This window comes from Myotis davidii, unplaced genomic scaffold (genome assembly GCF_000327345.1).
Source record: "Myotis davidii unplaced genomic scaffold, ASM32734v1 scaffold11, whole genome shotgun sequence".
Classification (NCBI taxonomy): domain Eukaryota; kingdom Metazoa; phylum Chordata; class Mammalia; order Chiroptera; family Vespertilionidae; genus Myotis; species Myotis davidii.
In genome coordinates this window covers 2417669-2438389 of record NW_006285791.1, presented here as the reverse complement: position 1 = coordinate 2438389, position 20721 = coordinate 2417669, and the positions used below count along the sequence as shown (strand labels likewise).

The 20721-nt window shown below is 40.3% G+C and overlaps 1 protein-coding gene across 1 annotated transcript in view; it reads right to left on the bottom strand.

Moving 5' to 3' along the window:
* Positions 1 to 20721, bottom strand: part of PHLPP1 (PH domain and leucine rich repeat protein phosphatase 1) — a 197848-nt gene that overhangs the window by 11642 nt on the left and 165485 nt on the right. The window contains exons 12-14 of the mRNA XM_015559463.1: positions 13865 to 14065; positions 10985 to 11147; positions 7034 to 7164 (exon numbers count right to left, since the gene is read on the bottom strand). Of these exons, the coding sequence (XP_015414949.1) occupies positions 7034 to 7164; positions 10985 to 11147; positions 13865 to 14065 (495 nt within the window). The remainder of the gene's footprint in view (positions 1 to 7033; positions 7165 to 10984; positions 11148 to 13864; positions 14066 to 20721) is intronic.

Here is a 20721-nt window from a genome sequence, read left to right as displayed (position 1 = left end):
AAAGGCGCCCGATTCTCCGATCATGGCTGGGGGGTTTCCGATCACTGTCAGTGGCAGGGGGCTTCTTCCTGCTTTCCCTTTCGCCTCCCTGCATTGGGCCTACATATGCAAATTAACCGCCATCTTGTTGGCAGTTAACTGCCAATCTTAGTTGGCAGTTAACTGCCAATCTTAGTTGGCAATTAATTATGCCCTGATTAGCCAATGAAAAGGGTAGCGTTGTACGCCAATTACCATTTTTTTCTTTTATTAGTGTAGATGTTGCATACACTGCACTAAGTGGCTGCTCCCTCCTGGGAATAAAAAGAACAGCTCTGAACCTTCGCGCGAGAAAAGGAAATTAAACTATCGCATTAAACATGAACACCCAGATTTGAAAAGATGGAAACCCAAGTCACAATTATATTGTGTTTGGATGATGTGAGAGAATTCTGCAACATTCATCCTCAACACCAATTTCTGCTCACATCATGCCTTAAAATATTTCACAAAGATTATTGAGGACTTGCCATACCCTGAAACTTCCAATTCTTTCCTCACTAGCACAGCCAACCATACTAAGACTAATATAATAAAACGAGTGGCCCGGTGCACGAAATCTGTACACATTAAAAGGGAATTAGAGGAAATATTTTAATATTGCTATTTGCCCTTTCTTTCAGTCTGCAGGCCGATGCTCTATCCACTGAGCCAAACTGGTTACAGCTGCCCTTTCTTTATAATAAAAGCATCAGAGATGAAAGAAAATCAGTAAAATGTATATGAAAATCTCCCTCCTGTCAGAGTTTGGGGCATGTTGCAGGACCCAGAGTCAAGTCACTGCCCACCACCCGCATGCACTTCAAAAACGCAGAAGACCCAGACCTGGCCAGCCCCATCTTGTTAAGCCCCTCTGGGCAGGGGGGTGCAGCCTCAAGTCCCCCGGCCCAGCACCAGGTGGGGATGCAGCCTCAGGTCTCCTGGCCTGGCGCCAGGGCAGGGGGCGTGGCCTGAGGTCCCCTGGCCTGGCACCAGGGTGGGGTGTACAGCCTGAGGTTCCCTGTCAAGCCCTGCCGGGCGGAGCCTGTGGCCTAAGAGCCCCTGTCAAGTTCCACCAGGCAAGGGGCACAGCCTGAGGTCTCTATCAAGCCCCACTGGGTGGGCTTGTGTGTGGCCTGAGATTCCCCCGTCAAACCTTGCTGGGCGAGGGGTGCAGCCTGAGGACCTCCAGCCTGGCGCTGGGGCAGGGGTGCAGCCTGAGGTCCCCTGTCAAGCCCTGCCCGGCATGGGGCATGGCCTGAGGTCCCCCATCAAGCCCTGCTGGGCGGGGGGCACAGCCTGAGGTCCCTTGCCCTGCCAGGCGCCTTGTAGCCTCAGGTCCCTGCTGTTTGGTCGTGATGTTATGGCATCCCAGCTAATTTGCACATTCCTCTATTATTAGTTTAGATTACAAAGTAAATGAGGAGTATTTCAATAAATTAGATGTTAACTACATATATTTAAATGGGAGACAAGCTGTTCCCTCACCTCCACTCTAATAGGCCATAATTGGTTCAACAGGACTCACACAGAAATACTAAAAGGGTAAACTCTCAAGTGGGGTTTATTAATAACCAGCCTACTGAAAGCAGTCAGTGCCCCCAAACAGGAAGTCACACAGATGTGAAGCAGGTTTTTGAAAAGCTGGTTGCCACATGGCAAAATAAATCCTTCCTACTTATAAGTTACCCATCCCCCCTTACTTAAATAGTATGTATAATCTCTTAACTTAAATAGCACTTAAACACTTGACTCCAAAATTTTGTTATCTGTTGGCTCTCACTACACCTCTGCTACTTTTCTGAATTCTAGAGGAAAACTGAAGGCTCATTTCTAAAGACATTGTACTTTTTACAGATGGAATACAGAGCCTTCAAAGAAATAATTCCATTCCCTAGCCTGATTATTAAAGAATACATAATCCTTAAACTCCCCCATAATCCTTTCCCGGGAGCAGTGATTTCTCATTCTCCACCTAGCTGAGCACAGTGTGGCTGAGCAGCTGTCTGAAGTGACCCGAATGTTGACTCTCGTAGATCTTTAAGTGAGCGTGAGACTACAGGGTAGGCTAGGAACTGGAGTGCAGTCATACAGGAGAGTCACCAGAGGCACACCCTGGCTCATGTAGAACAAACAGGCCAACCCACTAAAAGTGCAAGTAATACATTAGTTATGGAGACTCTCCCAAGTTACTAAAAGGACACCATCTTCTGCCTGTTAGAGAAGGTAACGTTTTTACATAAGAAGAGTATTATGATTTCATTGTTATTTACTTAATACTAGTGGCCCAGTGCACGAAATTCGTGTGGGGGGGGGTTCCCCTCAGCCCAGCCTGCACCCTTTCCAATTAGGGACCCCTTGGGGGATGTCCGACTGCCAGTTTAGGGATCGACCCTAAACCAGCAGTCAGACATCCCTCTTGCAATCTGGGACTGCTGGCTCCTAACCGCTCACCTGCCTGCCGGCCTGATCTTCCTAATTGCTCTCCCTGCTGGCCTAATCCCCCTAACTGCTCTCCCCTGCCGGTCTGATCACCCCTAACCACCTCTGCCTCAGCCCCAACACCATGACTTTGTCCGAAAGGACGTCCGGAAAGTTGTCCGGAAGTTGTTAGGTCTAATTAGCATATTACCCTTTTATTAGTATAGATTTTTAAAAGATTATTATTTTGCTTTAACTTAGATGTTTAGAATATTTTAAAAATATATTTTTATTTATTTTGGAGAGGAAGGGAGAGGGAAAAATAGAACCATCAATGATGAGAGAATCATTTATCTGTTGCCTCCTGCACACTCCCCACCAGGGATTGAGCACACAGCCCTGGCATGTGCCCTCACCAGGAATCAAACTGTGACCTACTGGTTCTTAGGTTGACGCTCAACCACTGAGTCATATGGGTCAGGCCCATATTTTATTATTATTTTTATTTATTTTATTTTATTATTATTATTTTTTTTAAATATATTTTATTGATTTTTTACAGAGAGGAAAGGAGAGAGATAGAAATAGAGAGTTAGAAACATCGATGAGAGAGAAACATTGATCAGCTGCCTCCTGCACATCCCCCACTGGGGAAGTGCACGCAACCCAGGTACATGCCCTTGACCGGAATCGAACCTGGGACCTTTCAGTCCGCAGGCGGACGCTCTATCCACTGAGCCAAACTGGTTTCGGCTTATTTTATTATTTTTAAACCTTAGAGCACACATGTGCTTCCCTACATGGCCCCTCCAGTGACATGCTCATTGTAGAGAACTTTAACAAGTAGGTTTTCTCTCATCCTAATATGTAAAAAGCCAGGGGCCGTCACGACCGAAACCACAGGCAGTGTGGGGTGACAAGGCTGGCTGGGGGGTTAGTGAGGACAACCAAATGACTGAACAGCAGGCTGTGTGGGGCGACCAGGCTGGCAGGGGTGTGGCTGAGTGTGACCAGGCGGGTGGTGGGGGGACAGGGAGGGGCAACCAGGCTGGCAGAGGGGGGAAGTTGGGGGTGACTAGGCGGGCAGGGGGGCCAAGTGAGCAGTTACAAGCCAGCGGACCCAGATTGTGAGAGTGATGTCTGACCTGCAGTCAGACATCCCCCGACAGTCCCAGATTGGAGAGGGTGCAGGCTGGGCTGAGGGGAAACCCCCCCATGGTTTTTTTTTTTTTTTTTTTAGTTTTATTCATTTCAAACAGGCCGAATCCAGCCCGCGGGCCATAGTTTGCCCACAGCTGCTCTAGTCTATATATATAGACTGTTATTGTGACTGTTAGGACCAGACGACCGGCCAGTAGCTATGACGCACACTGACCACCAGGGGGTAGACGCTCAATGCAGGAGCTGCCTCCTGGTGATCAGTGCACTCCCATGGCCAACCTCCCGTGGTCCCTACTCGCAGCCAGCCAGGTCTTATCAGTGTGCTTCCACAGCCAACCTCCCGCAGCTGGCCAACCTCCTGTGGTGCCGCCCCCTGGCCGGCCAGCTGGCCCCTATCGGCCCAATTGGGACTGGGCGAGATGCCCCAATCGACCCCAATCACCAGCCAGGCTGAGGGACCCCACCAGTGCACGAATTTGTGCACCAGACCTCTAGTGTGTATATATAATAGCATGTCTGTCTGTCTGTCTACCTATCTACCTACCTACCTACATTCCTACCTATCTATAGCTTTGCATCTTTTTTTCTGATTAAATCATGGACATTTTTCATTATTTTACATTGATGACAAATATAATTAGAAATATCTTGATGATTATTCTGCACCCAAAAATAAACACATTTCTGATTATTTGTTAGAATAATTTTTTTCCAGATAAAACCTTGGTCTCAGTATGGGAATATTTTGAGAAGCTTGATACACAGGGCCAGTAGATTTTAGGAAAAGTTATATCCATTTATAGTCACAATGAAGCACCAATTAGAGGGAGAAAATAATTATCCTTTAAATATTTAATATTTCCTTGATGTACTAGTAATGTTGAACATGATCTTTTCATGTAACTGTATTTCTTTTGTTAAACGTTAATGTCTTTCACATTTTTTTTAGTGCTTTTCTTACTGACTTATAAGAACATTTTCTATTAAGTATTAATTCTTTGCCAATGTCCTTAGTTTGTCATTTCTTTTAGATTTAATCACGATAGCTTTTAGAATAGACATTTAAACCTTCTATGCATAGAAAGTATTATATACAAACTAGAGGCCCAGTGTACGAAAATTCATGCACGGGGGTAGGGGGGATCCCTCAGCCCGGCCTGCACCCTCTCACAATCCTGGAGTCCTCAGGGGATGTCCTACTGATGGCAGTCTGGCCTCCCTCTGCGGGAGGTGACCGGGCCTACCGATTAGGAGATGGCACTGCCCCCTTCACCCCGCCGCTGTCGCCCAGCCTCCCTCTGTGGGACGGGCCAATCAGGGGATGGTACCAGACCCCCCATTGCCTCTCCACTGCTGCTGCTGGTTGCTGCCACCTCCCATCGCCGATCCCTCCCTCTGCCAGCTGGCATGCGCCTTGGCTGGCCTGGCACTGCCTGCTCGCCGGCCCCACCCCCTGCCGAGTGGTTGTTCTGCTGTTCGGTTGATTTGCATATTATGCTTTTATTATATAGGATATACATAACATAAACATAAAATCCAATCTATATATATTATAGATTTCTCTTCCTGTGGTCCCCCTCTCCTCCCTTTTTGGCTAAAAAGTACTTTTCTGGCTTGTGAATATATTCATATAATTTCTTCTTACTTTAAAAAATTATTTTATTTTATAGGTTTAATTTAGCTGGAATTTATTTTGGTATGAGATAAGAATTCAACTTTTATTTTTCTCCAAACAGCTAGTTGCATTTATTAGCAAATTTTGATGCAATTATTTTTTAATACAAAATATACTATATAGACTCTCATTCTGAGAAGTCCTTGGAGAGCATGTTGGCCATCCTTCCCATCCTAGAGAGGAGAAAACTAAGGTCTGGACAGACTGAGGGATTTGGGCCAACGCTTCCCATACTGTTTGATGAACAGTAGAGAGAGTCTAGGTCTCTGAGGCTTCCTGAGGACACTACTTAGGCAGTATTCTTCAATTATATATTGAAATCAATGTGCTCATTCAGGACTTAAAATATCAACAAACAGGCATTGATTAGGCCAATGCATCTAGGAATCACCTTAAATGCTTTTCAAATTTTAGTTTGCACTAAAGGTTAGGCTAGACTAATGGACCAAAATTATACTTTCAAAATTCTACCCTTTTTTTTTGTTTTTTCCTAAGATAATAGAGGATGACTTTCAGCAACAGATGTTACAACAGGGTTTAAGCATATAAGGCATACAAGGCATACATAATGACTGATAGCTGTCACTGTCTAAGACTGTTACTTTAAGATACATAGCAAAAAAGTCCAAAAATTCAGAAAAGTTTAAAGAAAAAAATTAAGACCACCCATAACCCTATTATCCCAAGAATAACACTATTACATTTTTTCTATCCTTTGAGGTATTTTTCTAGGTGTGCCTGAGCACACACATGACCACCCAATGCACAGAGATTTACTTTTACAAAAAGTGGAATTATATTATACAAACTTCTTCTTTAACTTTCTTTTCCCTTTCTTTTCACATTATACTGTGGAGACCTCGCAAATTAGTAATATAACTGCGCATCATTTTTAATGGTTGTATAATATTTAACTGTGGAGCATAATTCATTTAATTCTATTGATATTTAGAGCTCTGAGATAACATTCCTATAAAGACATCTTCTCTAATGAGGTTACCTTTTTAGTATTTTACATAGCGAGCTTGAACCTGTGATTCTCCATCAACTTCAAGATTGAGACAGTAGCTATGAACTCTTTGCCAAAACACGAATAGAACGTCACAGGATCTAATTATCCCACACTCCCAGTTTTGTTTAAATAATCTAAATTGTAATTTTCCCACGTGATTCCTCTCTTAAAATCCTACAGAAGCCCTGGCTGGCTTTGCTTGGCTCAGTGGATAGAGTGTCGACCTGTGGACTGAAGGGTCCCAGGTTCGATTCCGGCCAAGGGAGCATGCCTGGGTTGCGGGCTCCATCCCCAGTGGGGGTGCGTGCGGGAGGCAGCCGATCAATGATTCTCTCTCATCATTGATGTTTCTAACTCTCTCTCCTTCTCCCTCCTCTCTGAAATCAATAAAAATATATTTAAAACAAAAAAATCCTACAGAAACATCTGCACTACACATCACCCATGTTGTCAGTAACCAAGATGGAAGTTCATGTCTTGGTCATTTGTTGTTCTCACCTTTGTCTTTATTTTCCATTTTCTTCTTTGTATTCAGTATTCTTGTTCCTTTTTGTTTGGGGGGGGGGGGGTTGTTTTTAAATTTCTGCGTGTCCAACTATTAGAATGTTTTGGCCCTCCATTTTGGTGAACTACAGACTTTCAAATGACTTCAAATGAGTGAAGATACCACTAGGATGTGAGTAGATGCTAGACTGATGTTCTTACTCAGGTGTAAGCCTGTTGTCAGTGCCTCATGAAACACTTACTTCAGCAGTTCCAGGGTTTTGTGATCGAGAGCCAGCCGGGGGTTTCCAGTCAGGTCTAGTTCTTGCAATTTTGGAGGCAGGTTTTCTGGTAAAGTGACTTCGCTTAGCTCGTTACAGCTCAGGTCCACACACTGAAGAAATAAGTGGGAACAAGGAGAGGGTCAGGTGGTTCGGAGCTCCTGTGCCTCCCAGCGGAATCAGCCTAACCATTTGCTACATTCGCTGCTCAAATGCAGAAAAGTTTGGTGGCCACTCTGCCACAGATATTGGAAACAGGTTTTGTTAAATGCAGTTTAAATTTTTACTCTGTTTGAATAATGCAAAAAAATCCATGCTCTTTCTTGTCCCCATCTTTATCCTTCAAAGTTTTCTGTACATTTAAAAATTAAGAGTTAACTGAAATATCCTCAGGGTACCTTTTCTTATTGCTGACAAAAATCTCTGCACCTGTTGTGAACATGAGGTAGTTACAACATCAAAATGGAGCTTCTTAAAACAAACAAAAAACCATGCAAATGGGGAAAAAGCAGGGAACAAATAATCAGAATGATAAGATCTTCAAAAGAAGCTAAGTAAGATATCAGTAAAAGACAGACTAGCACATGGGCCTGTCTACTATCTGCAATAGAAAAGGGCAGGAGTTAAATATGGATCCTGCCCTTCGGGCACTGAACACCTGGACCCTCCCAGCAACTCCCGCCTAATCTCATCAGAACAAGCAGAAGGGTCAGCATATGGATGAGAGTAGAAATTCTGTGTTATCTGTGAATGGGAATAATGCCTCCTTTCTCATAAAGTCAGTGGAAGGCTTAAATGAGGTGAGCCCTAACACCAGGGGCTGTGCTTCTGCTCCGGGAGCAGGGAGCCAGGGCAGAAGGCTCCCATGCACAGGCCAGAATAAGAGTAACTGGTAAGTTTTCTGGATAAGGGAATGTGGACCCCAAATTCAGAAGGATGAAGTGGAAAGCATTCAGTTATCTGGCTTGAGCTGGCACCTGACGATAATTTTATTTTTATTTTTAAATCTTTATTTCAGAAAGTATTACATATGTACCCCACTTCCCCCCATTGACTCCTTCTAGCCGGCCCCCACCCCACGCCTTCCCCACACTATTGTTTTCCGGTGTCCATGGGTTATGCATATATAGTATATCCATACGAGTTCTTTGGTTGATCTCTTCCCAGCCACAACCCACACCTGCCTTTTCTCTGAGATTTGTAAGTCTGTCCCATGCTTCTATGTCTCTAGACCTATTTTGTTCATCAGTTTATTTTGTTCATTAGGTTACACATATAAGTGAAATCATGGTATTTGTCTTTCTCTGACAGGATTATTTTGCTTAGCATAATACTCTCCAGGTCCCTCCATGTTATCTTAAAGAGTAAGCGATCCTTCTTTTTCACTGCTGCATAATATTCCCTGGTGTAAATGTACCACAGCCTATTGATAAACCTTAAGATAGTTTGAAAGCAAATTGTATTCAAGAATTTCGGAATCCTCAAAGGTGGACAAAATCATCGTTATTTGGAAAAATTCTTAAAAGAACTTAAATCTATAATGGATTGGGGAGAGCTATAGACTAGGTAAAATGAGAACCTATATTTTTGAAGAAATGTGTTTTTAACTGATAATACATTTCACACAAATTGTTTCATACTCTTGCTCCCAAACTGCAGCAATGCAATAAAATTATATTATAATCTTAAGTAATTACTTTTTAATACAAGAGCTTTATGACCCCATTACAAAAGGTTGGACAAACAGAAAAGCTTAGAAAACTTGCCCTTAAATTTACCACCTTAACACTACCAGTGTTAGCATTCTACTTTTTTTCTTATTGGCTTATTATTAATATAAAAAACTTTAAAAGATCATAAATGTAGGTACCATTTCATTACATTGCAATTATTCCATATTTTCACTCCCAACACCTTTAACAGCCTTAATAATTTCAGTTAAGTACAATATTTCACTTAATCAAAACATTCATAATAGAAAAATGGTCATCTCCTTTTTGTTTTATTTTCCAATTATAAATAATGGTTGCATGAATAGTCAACTGGACTTTAATGAAAAATTTATAATACTGGTTAATAATGGTTTATTCTGCCAGTAGAGTCGGAATACATCACAGATAAGACAACAAATGGTATGAATATAATCTGCTGGGTAATTTTGAAACCTGAGCTTAAGGGCTGGCAGGTGGGTAGCTCACAACATATGTGGCTGACAGAAATAAATTCAGAGGTCAGGGCATGGATTATGGGAAAAGATTCCCATAATCTAAAAAGGCATTTTAGTACATTACTAAATTTTATAAAATTGGTTAGCAATGTTTTATAATGTGATCTAAGGTTTTAAACTTTCAGAGTTCTGTCAATGTAAAATTGCTCATTCTTATATTACCAAATTATAAAATGAGTTCACTAGAGTATTTATTTACAAAGATAATAACTGGCTGTGGAAAGCGGACCTTCTTAGAGATGTTACTTATATAACCCCGCCCAGGCCCATTTGGTCACCATGTCTTTAATTCACTGCAGCCAGTTCCCTTCTGAGTCCTTCATTATCCTGTCCATCACATTCCCCTGGAGGACTATGACCCTCCCTAGCTTTGCTTTCAGTTTCCCTTCCCTCTGACCCTCTCCCGACAATGCTGTCATCAGGGTGATACTCTGATGACATTTATTCCATCTGGTCACACTCCAGTTTCACACTCCTCCTGCCCTTCAACCTGCCACCGAATTCCTCAGGATGTCAAAGAAGGCACACGTCAACCAGGTAAATGTATAAAAACCACTGTCGTAAAAAAATTATGCATGTTATTTATAGTATCTTCAAATGTCTGTTATATCAAGTTTATATTGGGAAGTGCCTGAAAAGTGAGGAATGGCTAAGTAGGACAGCTTTTGTTCCTTATTAGGAGACTAGAATATGCTCCAAAGTCTATAACCACTGAGTTACTTTTTATTAAGCATAAAACTGAGGATAAGCAGAAATTCTAAGATGCAAATGAAAAGCTACATTTTATATCTATAAGGAATTACTACTTTTGCACCAATGCACATACAAACACACACACACACACACACACACACATAAAAACACACACACACACACAGGAAATAAAACAGCAGACTTAGGTACAGACTTAGCATATGTAAATTGTGTCAAAATCTGACTTTCTCTTTATTAAACATAAAACTGAGGATAAGCAGAAATTCTAAGATGCAAATGAAAAGCTACATTTTATATCTATAAGGAATTACTACTTTTGCACCAATGCACATACAAACACACACACACACACACACACACACAAATAAAAACCTGTTAGATGACTCATCCCAGTGAACAGATTTCACCCCATTAAGTCTACCTGACTCAGGAATCACACCAACTGCTGCCTTCATTTACATATATCATTTCCTGTTTCAGCACCTCAGTTTCCTAACCTATCAAATGGGAATATCTGTTCTATCCCACTTCATTAAACTGAAATGAATATTTGGTGACCTATACAGGGAATGATTATGAGTTGGGTGCTGTGGTGGTGAATGCTACTTAATTAGGGGAGCTGGTGGGGACGGGTATACTGGCACCATTAAGTTTCTCAGACTGCTATCACACCCCATTCAGTCTCTGAGCCTGGAAATAAGTAGGAAAATAGATTAGGCAGATGAGAAACCTTCAGTGGCTATGTGGCTAGCCTCATGCCATGCAGTTGGTAAGGGCTGGAATACAATTTCCCAATCCCAGTCCAACGGTTTGGTTTCTGGTTATTTTTCCCTTCTGCTGACTCAATAGTTTAGCTCAGTGGTTAGAAAGAATGGGGCAAAGACAACTGAGTCTCCATGCTGAGGAAGTCAATGGTGCAAATGCCCGAATGAGTGAATGAGACACATAATTCTCTCTTTGGACACCACAGTAGATGGGCTGAAACCACATACCTTGATTTCTGGGAGCTGCATAACTTCAGGAAAGACCTCGATGCAGTTGGAGTGGGCGATCACGGTGTGCATGCGCCGGCAGTTTGTGATGGTTGTTGGGATGGCTTTCAGTTTGTTCCCACTGATATCAACTTCTTCAAGTTCCTCCAGTTTCGCCATTTTACTAAAACAAGAAAAAATCCACGTACAAGGAGTCATAGGGCAAGTTAAAAAGAAAATAATACATAATGAAAATCAAAGGAGGAATTTACTATGACTTTCAAGATTCACTTGTAATAGTCATTTTAACAAATAAGACTATCTTTTCACTATTGTTTTTTGAGTATCAAATTATTTTAACATCTCCTTTCCTACTATAAAACAAAACTACTAACTTAAACTCTTCAAATTAGCAACAAGAAGGAAAACAGATATTCTTTCCTCTGAAAACTGTGTGTGAATTAAGTTATCTTGACAACAATCACCTTGCTATGCAGTTTAGTCTAAAAGCTAATGAAAATCCTGCTCAAATAGGTCAAAAGTTAGCATTAATCCCATATCAGTACTTTCAAAGAGCTTAGTTGGAGAGTCTGATTTCTTTTGTATCGGCACTGAAAACGCAAGGGGTGCAGGGAAAAAGAGGATTATAACTCCTATGAAGGTATGTTTTCTCCTAAAACCAAACTCCCCAATTCCCGACATCACCCTGAGGACAGGTGCTGGTGAGGTGTGTGTGTCGGGGGTGGGGGATGCTGAAAGGTCATCTGCATCATCTCTCCACTTGCTGGCTGGACCCAAACTTAAACTGTGCCCCAAAGAAATTTATCTCAACTCCTCCCAAACACTCACAAAGAAGGACTCTCTCTGATCTTACCTTAATAACGTGTCCTAATGTAATCTAACACTTTTGTTTAACTATGTCTTTTATTATTCAATCTTAATCTATAATTAATCTTAATAATATTAATCAATAATTACAGTAACCAAATAAAGAAAAATTTCTGAGTCAGTAGGGCCTGCATTTTCTGTAAATGAGGAGGAAAAACCCTCCACCTCCACAGTCTTATGATACACAGGCCACCTGACACTCAGCCATTCCTCCCCTTTTCTACCACTGGTGATGCTGGTTTCCAAGAAGCTCAGGATTCCCAGTGAGTGGAACTCAAATCTGTAATGTGAATCATTTAGTTTACAGCTATTGGTATCTTCTCTGCTTGCTGTGGTTTTATTTGTCACAATAAACCTTTAAAAATTTTAGCAAGAAATCCATTATTACTTTTCTTTCTGTCATCTCTCACGTATAAAAGTTATCTTATCTGCTTACCTTGAAAAAAAAATACATGCCTAAGATACATAAGAACTAAGTTTTTGTCTACTGAAACCCTATCTTTTAATCTCATCAATACCCAACTGGATATGCTACAAACAACATTACAGATGCAGACTGCAAAGTAATCCATTTACATTAGCCCGAATTTGGAAGACTATTATTTGGATATGCTATCATCATATTTTGAAAAGCAATGTGGAGAAATCAATGGGTAACAGGCATGAAAAATGACTCAAAAGTTAGCAATCGGGCCCAAGAAAGGAGAAATTACAGAAGTTAACATGGAAAGAAGGTGGTCATGAACGCCTTGACCATGGAGTACGTTAATTCAGCATCCATCCGTGGAGTCTACCCTAGGCCAGACCTCGTGTGAGACAGGAGGCTCAAGGAGACAGGTAAGTCCCAGTCCTGTCTTGTAGAGCAGCTGCTGTGCCACATCACAAGCCCCAGGGAGACAGAAATGATGCCAAGGTGCGTTTTGATGGAATGCATAAAAAACTCTCTGTACTCTGGCTGATTACAACTGACATGGTTCCCTGGGGAACACCCGCAGAATCTGAGTTTGATAATCATTTCTCAGGCAGGGCTTGCATATTCACCATCTGAAATAGGACAATAAGCCCTTTCAGATGTATTATCTTATGTGATTACTATGTTTTCATCCCAAAATATCATCTCCTCATTCCACAGTAAAGTACAGAGAAGTTAAAAAAAAATTGAATCATTAACATCAAGTCAAGGGAAAAACTACAGAAATAAATAAATACTACAAAAACAAAACACAGAGCAATACGTAAAGTCCATGCCCATTTGGGCCTTCCTCCTTCGGTAGGGTTTACACAAACAGGTAGTCCTGAGGGCAGCAGAGGGACGTTGTGCCAGTATTTTCCTTTGGCCCAGGCTCAGTGGCAGTTAGCAGAATACCAGAGAGGTTAATGTTTGCTCCTTTGATGTGTGGGTATGTGTTCTAAGTCTCAACTTGTGTGATGGATGGATGCCAATGAAGTGGACATGGATGGGGAGTGAATCCCTCAGGGCAGGCTCGGCGTGTGGATTCCCGCAGAGCTAGACACAATGCCATTGCTCATAAAACAGAAATCAACACCAAAATATTATTAGAAACGGAATCTTCTGAGGGCCAGACATCCTTCATAATCTCCCACAGTTTCTATGGTTGCACAAGCCACCACGGCTACCTATCCCATAAGCAAAAACACAAAAACTGGTAGCTAATTGATGTCCTAGTTACCAACCACCATATTAGGTTAAGTTTTCCAAGATTTGGTTAAAAAGAAGCTAAAGAAAAAAATACATAGGCTAAATAACATATCTTATCTCAAAACCATAAGAATGTTCTAGTGATTGGGTCTGTGGATATATTCATATTAGAAAAACCGACACATTTCTCTTTAGGAGAGTGCTGATCGTGGCTTATATAAAAGACAACGGTGAAGATGAATCAGGGAGAAACAAGCTTTATGTCATCTGGGAAATGACTGCTTTCGCCTTTCCATCTGTGACTTGATTTTCAGAAACACAGTGAAAAGCATCCCTCGTTGGGCTTCTCTTACCTTGCTGGGAAGCTCTGAAGGCGGTTGTAGGCCATGTGCAGGATCTTCAGGTGGGGGTGTCCTGTTAACAAGGGCACACACTTGTCTGTGAGGTTGTTGTTTGTCAAATACAACTCCTGTAAGATGCTGCTCGTCTCTTCAGAAAGCGTGGCTGCAGGAAGGGTTTCCAGTTTGTTGGCAGATGCATTCAGGAATCTCAGGCTACAAGGACAAAATGCAACAAAATCCCAGTGATAAGCCAGAGTTCTAGTCCGGAATCCTCAAAAAAGCCCAGTTTTCTGATGGATACCTCGCATATTAGAAACTGGGTTTAGAAATGGGAATTTAAAGACAGGACCTGGAATTAGCAGGCATCTGGATACCTGACTCCCCTGTCTACGATGAACACAACAGCTATCTATGTGTCTTAAATACAAAGAGAGAGAAATTGATTTTTATGGGAGCACAAAAGGTGACCGAAGTGACTAATTTTATAGCTGATTGGGGAGTGGGAGAGAGTGATAAATATTTTGTCTTTAGGAAGAGAAAAATAATTGCCTTTTTGAAAAAAAGTTCTTATAGTAATAAAACAATTGGATATTAGATCACAACCCAACTAAAGCACATAGTGACTAAGCCCTGTCAGTATGTTGTCAAAACCACATTTTACTGACAGGTTCACAACTGCAGGAGCTGATTTGCTCTGATGAAGGGACACTATAAAGCTGGAGAAATGAAGAACTACAACTTCATGATCAACAGGACAAATCTCGCAAAAGTAATGTGTAGTGAAAGAAGCCAGAGAACAGAGGATACACCGTGTGAGTCCCTAACAACAGGCAGGTATCAGAAGTCAGGGAAGAGGAAGCAGTGTCTAGGAGAAGACTGGTTTTTCCAACAGGATGACGTCTGGTTCTCGATCGGGGTGCTGGTTACAGGAGTGCACTCACTTTGATAAAATTCATCATGTGCTACACTTATGATCTGTCCTCTTTTCTGTAATTATCTTATTATTCAAAAATTTTTACATTAAGAACAAATAAATAATATCTAAATATGCAACTGGTTATCCAAATAACAGAGTGAACAATGACTAAAATATGAAGAATGTTTTTATACCTAAGATAACTAATATTGTCAAACAGTAATCCTAGAGTTATTGTGAGATACAGATAAATGCAAAATGCAAAGCTGCAGAACTGCGACAGAATCCTTGCCGTGACAAGGTTCCAAACCATTTGGCAGGGAAGGGAAGGACAGAGCAGGAACTATGTGCAGCTCACGAGTCAGACAAACGCTTGCTTCACTTCATAATGGATCTCCATGATGTATAATCCATGGTGAAGCTGCAGCCGCCGGAACATGGAGCGTGTTCAGAACCACAGGACTCACCTGCTGTAGTGCAAGGTCAAAGCTGCCCTGCCTCCACGTAGAACTACTGTGTTAGTGAACCTCCATTTTCTCATTTCAAAATCACTTGGGTCTGAAACAGTCAGCACTCAATTCAGGACTATTCTACCATATCATTGGAAAAAAGAATAAAATCTTCCTTAAAATAAAAAAAAAGAAAAGAAAAATGGAATACCAGGTACAGTTATTTTTAATCTTGGATAAAAAGAAGGCTTTGCATTCAGGAGTCATCACCAGGATTGTCATTCCAAACTCTCAACCCACTAATTTAATACTCCCCAATTTTGCACCCCCTACATGCTTACACACACACACACACACACACACACAACTCCACTACTTATCTGAGGAAAAGCAGCTTCCCCAAAATAGAACATTTTCCATTAAAGAAACACGTATTCTGTTGACTTTTTTTTTTTAAAGGGAAGTTAGAAAAGGGCTGTAGAGACCATAAATAGTCATGGGAAATTATAGTCATGTGTGCTGCAGAGAGGAAAATAAAGGTCATTCATGCTGCTTCTGAAATGGTTTTGAACTAGGAAGGAAACCAGTGTCAGCACCATAGTTCTTTAAAGCATCTATGAGTATCTCTTTTTTATTTTATTTAGTTATTTGTTTAGTATCTCTTTAGGTCCCATTTGTATCACCTGACTTAAATGCCCTGTTAGTAATTTCTTCAGTGCAGAATTAGGAAAAATTAAAATGCACTGCTCTAAAATAACATGGACTGAGGTTGGCCAGGAAACTATCTGACAATCTCACTAAAACACAATTCTCCAGGAAATATGTAGTTATAGATGCAGGCAAAGAAAAGAGAGAAATTAATTCATAAAAATGTTTGCACACATTTAGACCAAAAGAAGAGGGAACATCGTTTGAAAGGAAAAAAATTGACAAGTGAATGCTCATTTAGAAAGCTGCAGAGGGGACTTGGGAAATGTTCGCGCCATCTGAAAGAAGGCGAGACAGTGATTTCCAAAAACGTGTTCTCTCATCTTGCTGAAATCCGCCTGTACTGAAGGAGCTATATATTCTTTACGGGAAATTAAGGGGGGAGGGAATTAAATCCCACACCCTACCCCTCCAGGAAATAAAACTAAGTTGAAACTACACTGGCCGGTTCCAAAGAATTTCATTTGTGTGAATAAAGCCAGACTGAGTCACCTTGTTAGTCAATGGGCAGAGAGCAAACAATTGGATTAAAAAGACGCCTGCCTTATTATAATGGTCTCAGGAAATTAAATTCAGTACCCACCCTCTTAAATATAAAAAATTTGTCCCACAACCTCACAACGTTTTAGGATACAAATTAAATTGGTTTAATGTAGGTGTTGTATTTCCACCAGAATGAGCAACTACTTTAATTTTGCAAAATTTAACAGTTTTACTCAGTAAAGATGGTATATAACCCCACCCCCTGCTTTCTGCTAAATTCCTAAAGCACTGAGTTTGGCCTCAACCTCAATAGGATGTGACAACCTCATCAAGCTTCTTCCTTATAGATTTCTGCATAAAATATTATTTAATGTGCCAACAGATGTTTCACCCATTCAACCTTCCTTACTATGCAATCCTCCTCTAGTAATTAGAAAAAAAGCAGTAACATCACTGCTTTCTTTTCATTTGTAAGGTGCTTTGTAGAGACTACAGCTGGTTCCTATTTTCTATTTCATTCGATTCTCCCATCATCCTAGAGATGCCCCCCTCATATTTCACAGAAGACAGAAACTGAAGCTGAGAAAAGTCAAATTACTTGGCAATGGTTAAATAGTAATTAGTGGCAGAGCCAGAAATAAAACACAGATCTCGTCAATCTTAAGAGTCCACTATTCCCTAACAGATCTCTCTAAATTTCAAAACAAAAATAATAATAAAACATTTTTCCTGAGGACATTTTCATAGGCCCTTCTCTCCAAAAAAAGCTGGAGGTCAAGCCGGGCACCTGCTGGGTAGCAGGAAGACCACATGTACACAGCACTTTAAACTGAATGCTTAAAATAACTCAATAACTAGCACAGTACTCAAAAACTTTCCTTAGCAGAAATGCAAAAGTTGTAGGAAAAAGACACCATGTATGGCCCCTAGCCTAAAGTATTTGGAAAGCTGCCCACAACAGCAGTGAAATGAGTCCACTTCCTGCTTCTTGAGCAATTGCTATGTTCTTCTTTGGCACATTCTGTCCATCTTTCTGGCTCATCTAATTTTTGCTTTGTTTTGTTTTAAATTGCTTTTTAGTGTTTTCCAGCGTACCCTTAAACATTACAGCCAAGCTGTTCTTGAGATAAAGCACAGGATTTGGAATCACAACAGATTTACCTATTTGTAGGCATATCAGAAAGTCTGCATTTAAATATTTTTCCTGGATATCAGTACTGGGACTTGTAGTCTATTAAAAATGCAAAAGGTTAAGACTCTAAGCCCAGCAAACCTCTCCTACTTTTAGACAACCCCCTGACTTTTGGCCCCAAAATGTTCCAAAAGTGTCAAACAAAACAATCTATATTCCTTGTCATCTTTACAACACAGTACTTTTGACTATTTCATACATCTTCATAAGACTGGTAGCTCATAAAGGAAGGGCTTTCAAATTTTTTATGATGGTGACCAAGCGTACAAAATACATTTTACATGACCATCCAGCACAGTACACACACAAAATACATATGTGTAACTGAAACAAGTTTCATGAAGACATATTTAATCTTACTTTTACACTAGTATTTTCTATCCTATTTAATTTTTCAGTGCTGATAGAAATTCACTAAATCAATGTTATACCCCGCTAATCAGTTTTAAAAAAACAACCCCACAATTATTAATTGCCAGGCAACATCACCTAATAGTGGGGATTGCAAGTGAAGGAAAAGTGCATACAAGTCCAATGGAATTCACACACTTATTTTGGAAGGTCTGAAAGTCTGCCTGGCTTGGGTAATAAAGATCCTAAGCCTATAACATAAAAGAACAAAAGTTATATAGATATAAAAATTGTTAAATAAGAACTCGAAACGAATTTTAAAAATTAAATATAATTAATTACTTCACACTTATGCAATACTTTAAATTAATGTACAGACCTTATCCTAATTTCATTAATGATCCCACTGATGTGCTCTATCTGGACCGGGATCCAATCCAGAATCCCACTTGCATTTCATTATCATGCCCTCTTAGTCTCTTCCTCTAATCAACTTTATCTGTCTCAAATGACCTTGACATTTTTGAAAAGTATCAGAAAATTATTTTGCAGAATATCTTTCCATTTAGGTTTTCTCTTCATTAGTATACACGGATGCACTTTGGCAAAAGCACACAGAAGTTATATTGTGCCCTCCTATCAGAAGATACATGATTCTCAACTTCAGCCCCCAGATATTCTTAAGTAGGTTAGAGGAAGGCCTCGAAATCTACAGAATTAAAAATTCTGATGAGTGGCCAGTTGAGTTCGTGGAACTGAGATAAGGGCCAGGAACCTGCATGTTTAATAAGTACTTAAGGGGATTCTAAAGACACACTGTGAGAAATACTGTTTTATTTCACTATGGCTCTTAAAACAGAACTTCACAAGACAGTTCTCACTTAAGAAAAAAAGTGTAGGCAACCTAGCTCTTCAAAATGCCAGAAGTATCAGTCTTTGCCAAAAGGCACCAGTTGTCATGGTCAATTGATAGGCCCCTTGATATTTACACATGTTCTGTCTGAGTCACTAAAACTTATGGTCTGTAATGTGACTAATACTCTGGAGATATTTATTAATTACCATGTTCTTCATTTGTACATACTCTCCCCCTATTCCTACCCCCGAAAATGCCTTACACTGTTCTAACTAGGGATACAAACAGACCCTAATGTCCACCCACAACAGGAGTCTATAACTTGCCTTTAAAGGGTCCATTGTGGCTTTGTTAATTTGAGTGATCTCATCAGGAGCAGCTCTCCGGCCATTAAATGAGTGTGCAGATTCAAGATGGGCAGGAAGCCAGGCATGGCAAGATTTCAGGAAGAACAGAAGGATGGCAATACCTCATCCATCCACTCTAGTGACCTATGGGGAATATCAATCCCCACTTTTGCCCATCTGTTGATGAAAACTATTTGTAATTCTTTTGGGGGTTTCCATCAAGAAAATCCTCAACTCTAAGCAAAAAGAGGTAAGAAGAGAGCTTTAGGCCAGTGAAATCCAGATTAGAATATTTACCAGTTCACCCATAAAACTAAAGCCCGATCTATCCTAAGATCAAAATCACCATCAATTTTTGAGCAACGTATGGTCCATCATATTTCCAATCTATCTATAGTTTTTAAGCTGCCAGTGAAAAGCAAATAAAAATAAACAAAACTCAAAAATGACCATGGAGAGAAAACATATAAACTGAATTCCTGATTCAATTCATAGGAATTTAAATAAAATTGGTCTAAAGTTTTTGGAGGAGCTAGAGATGTGAGTTAATGTCATCTAATTTAGAGTAGAGTCCCCTTTCCTATTTGGTTACTAAACACCTTCCTGCTACCAGGTAAAGCGCATTAACACACTAGTGTACCATTCTAAACGTGTAGTATTCAACAAACATGCCATGGAATTAAACCAATTTATTAGTGTTAGCAGCCAAGATTTGGAGTAAAGAAAAACTTCCAAGAGTCTTTTGCTGTGTCCAACAATGCATGTTTTTCTGACAGTTCTCTTGAGATTTCCAAACATAACTTCTACTTAGAACACAAACGAAGACTTGTATTTGGGTCCTTTCTTCAGTTACATAACCCAACAAAATTGGTAATGGTAATTTAGTACAAGAAATATATAAAAAAAGGTTGCCAATACATTTTAAAGATTAGTATTATGAAGCAAAAGGAATGGAAGAATTGAAGCAGTTGCATTACTGCCTGAAGCTATTTACCAAGCACACAGCTATGTATGATACAAGAAAGTGCTGGTCTTCACACCCAGAGCCAAATTAAAACCACTTGTATCATTCCTTCTCTTTAACCCTCTCAAACCCATCTTGTATTATTGTTTATTGTGTAGTTATTTTAAACTCTATATTAGATTATAAGCTCCTAGAGGGTAATGCCTATGTTAGTCATTTCAAACCCTATATCACTCAGTACAATGACTTAAACATACTTGGTCAATAAGATGCTGGCTGCCCTGAACTCTGTGAACAAAACAAATCATAGCTGAAACCACCTGCAAGAAACTGGCCACAGAGATTCTCTCCTGAAAAACCCTCTTCAATATTTTACACTTCATGGTTCTGGGTGGACCTGCTCCTACAACTGTCAGTACTAGTTTATTCCTTCCCCCAAATTCATCAAACCAAATATACAGCATCTCTACATTTTCCACAATGCAAATTATGTCTCTCTCTCTCTCTTTCTCTCTCTCTCTCTCTCTCTCTCTCTCTCTCTCTCTCTCTCTATATATATATATATATATATATATATCCTATATAATAAAAGAGAAAAATGAT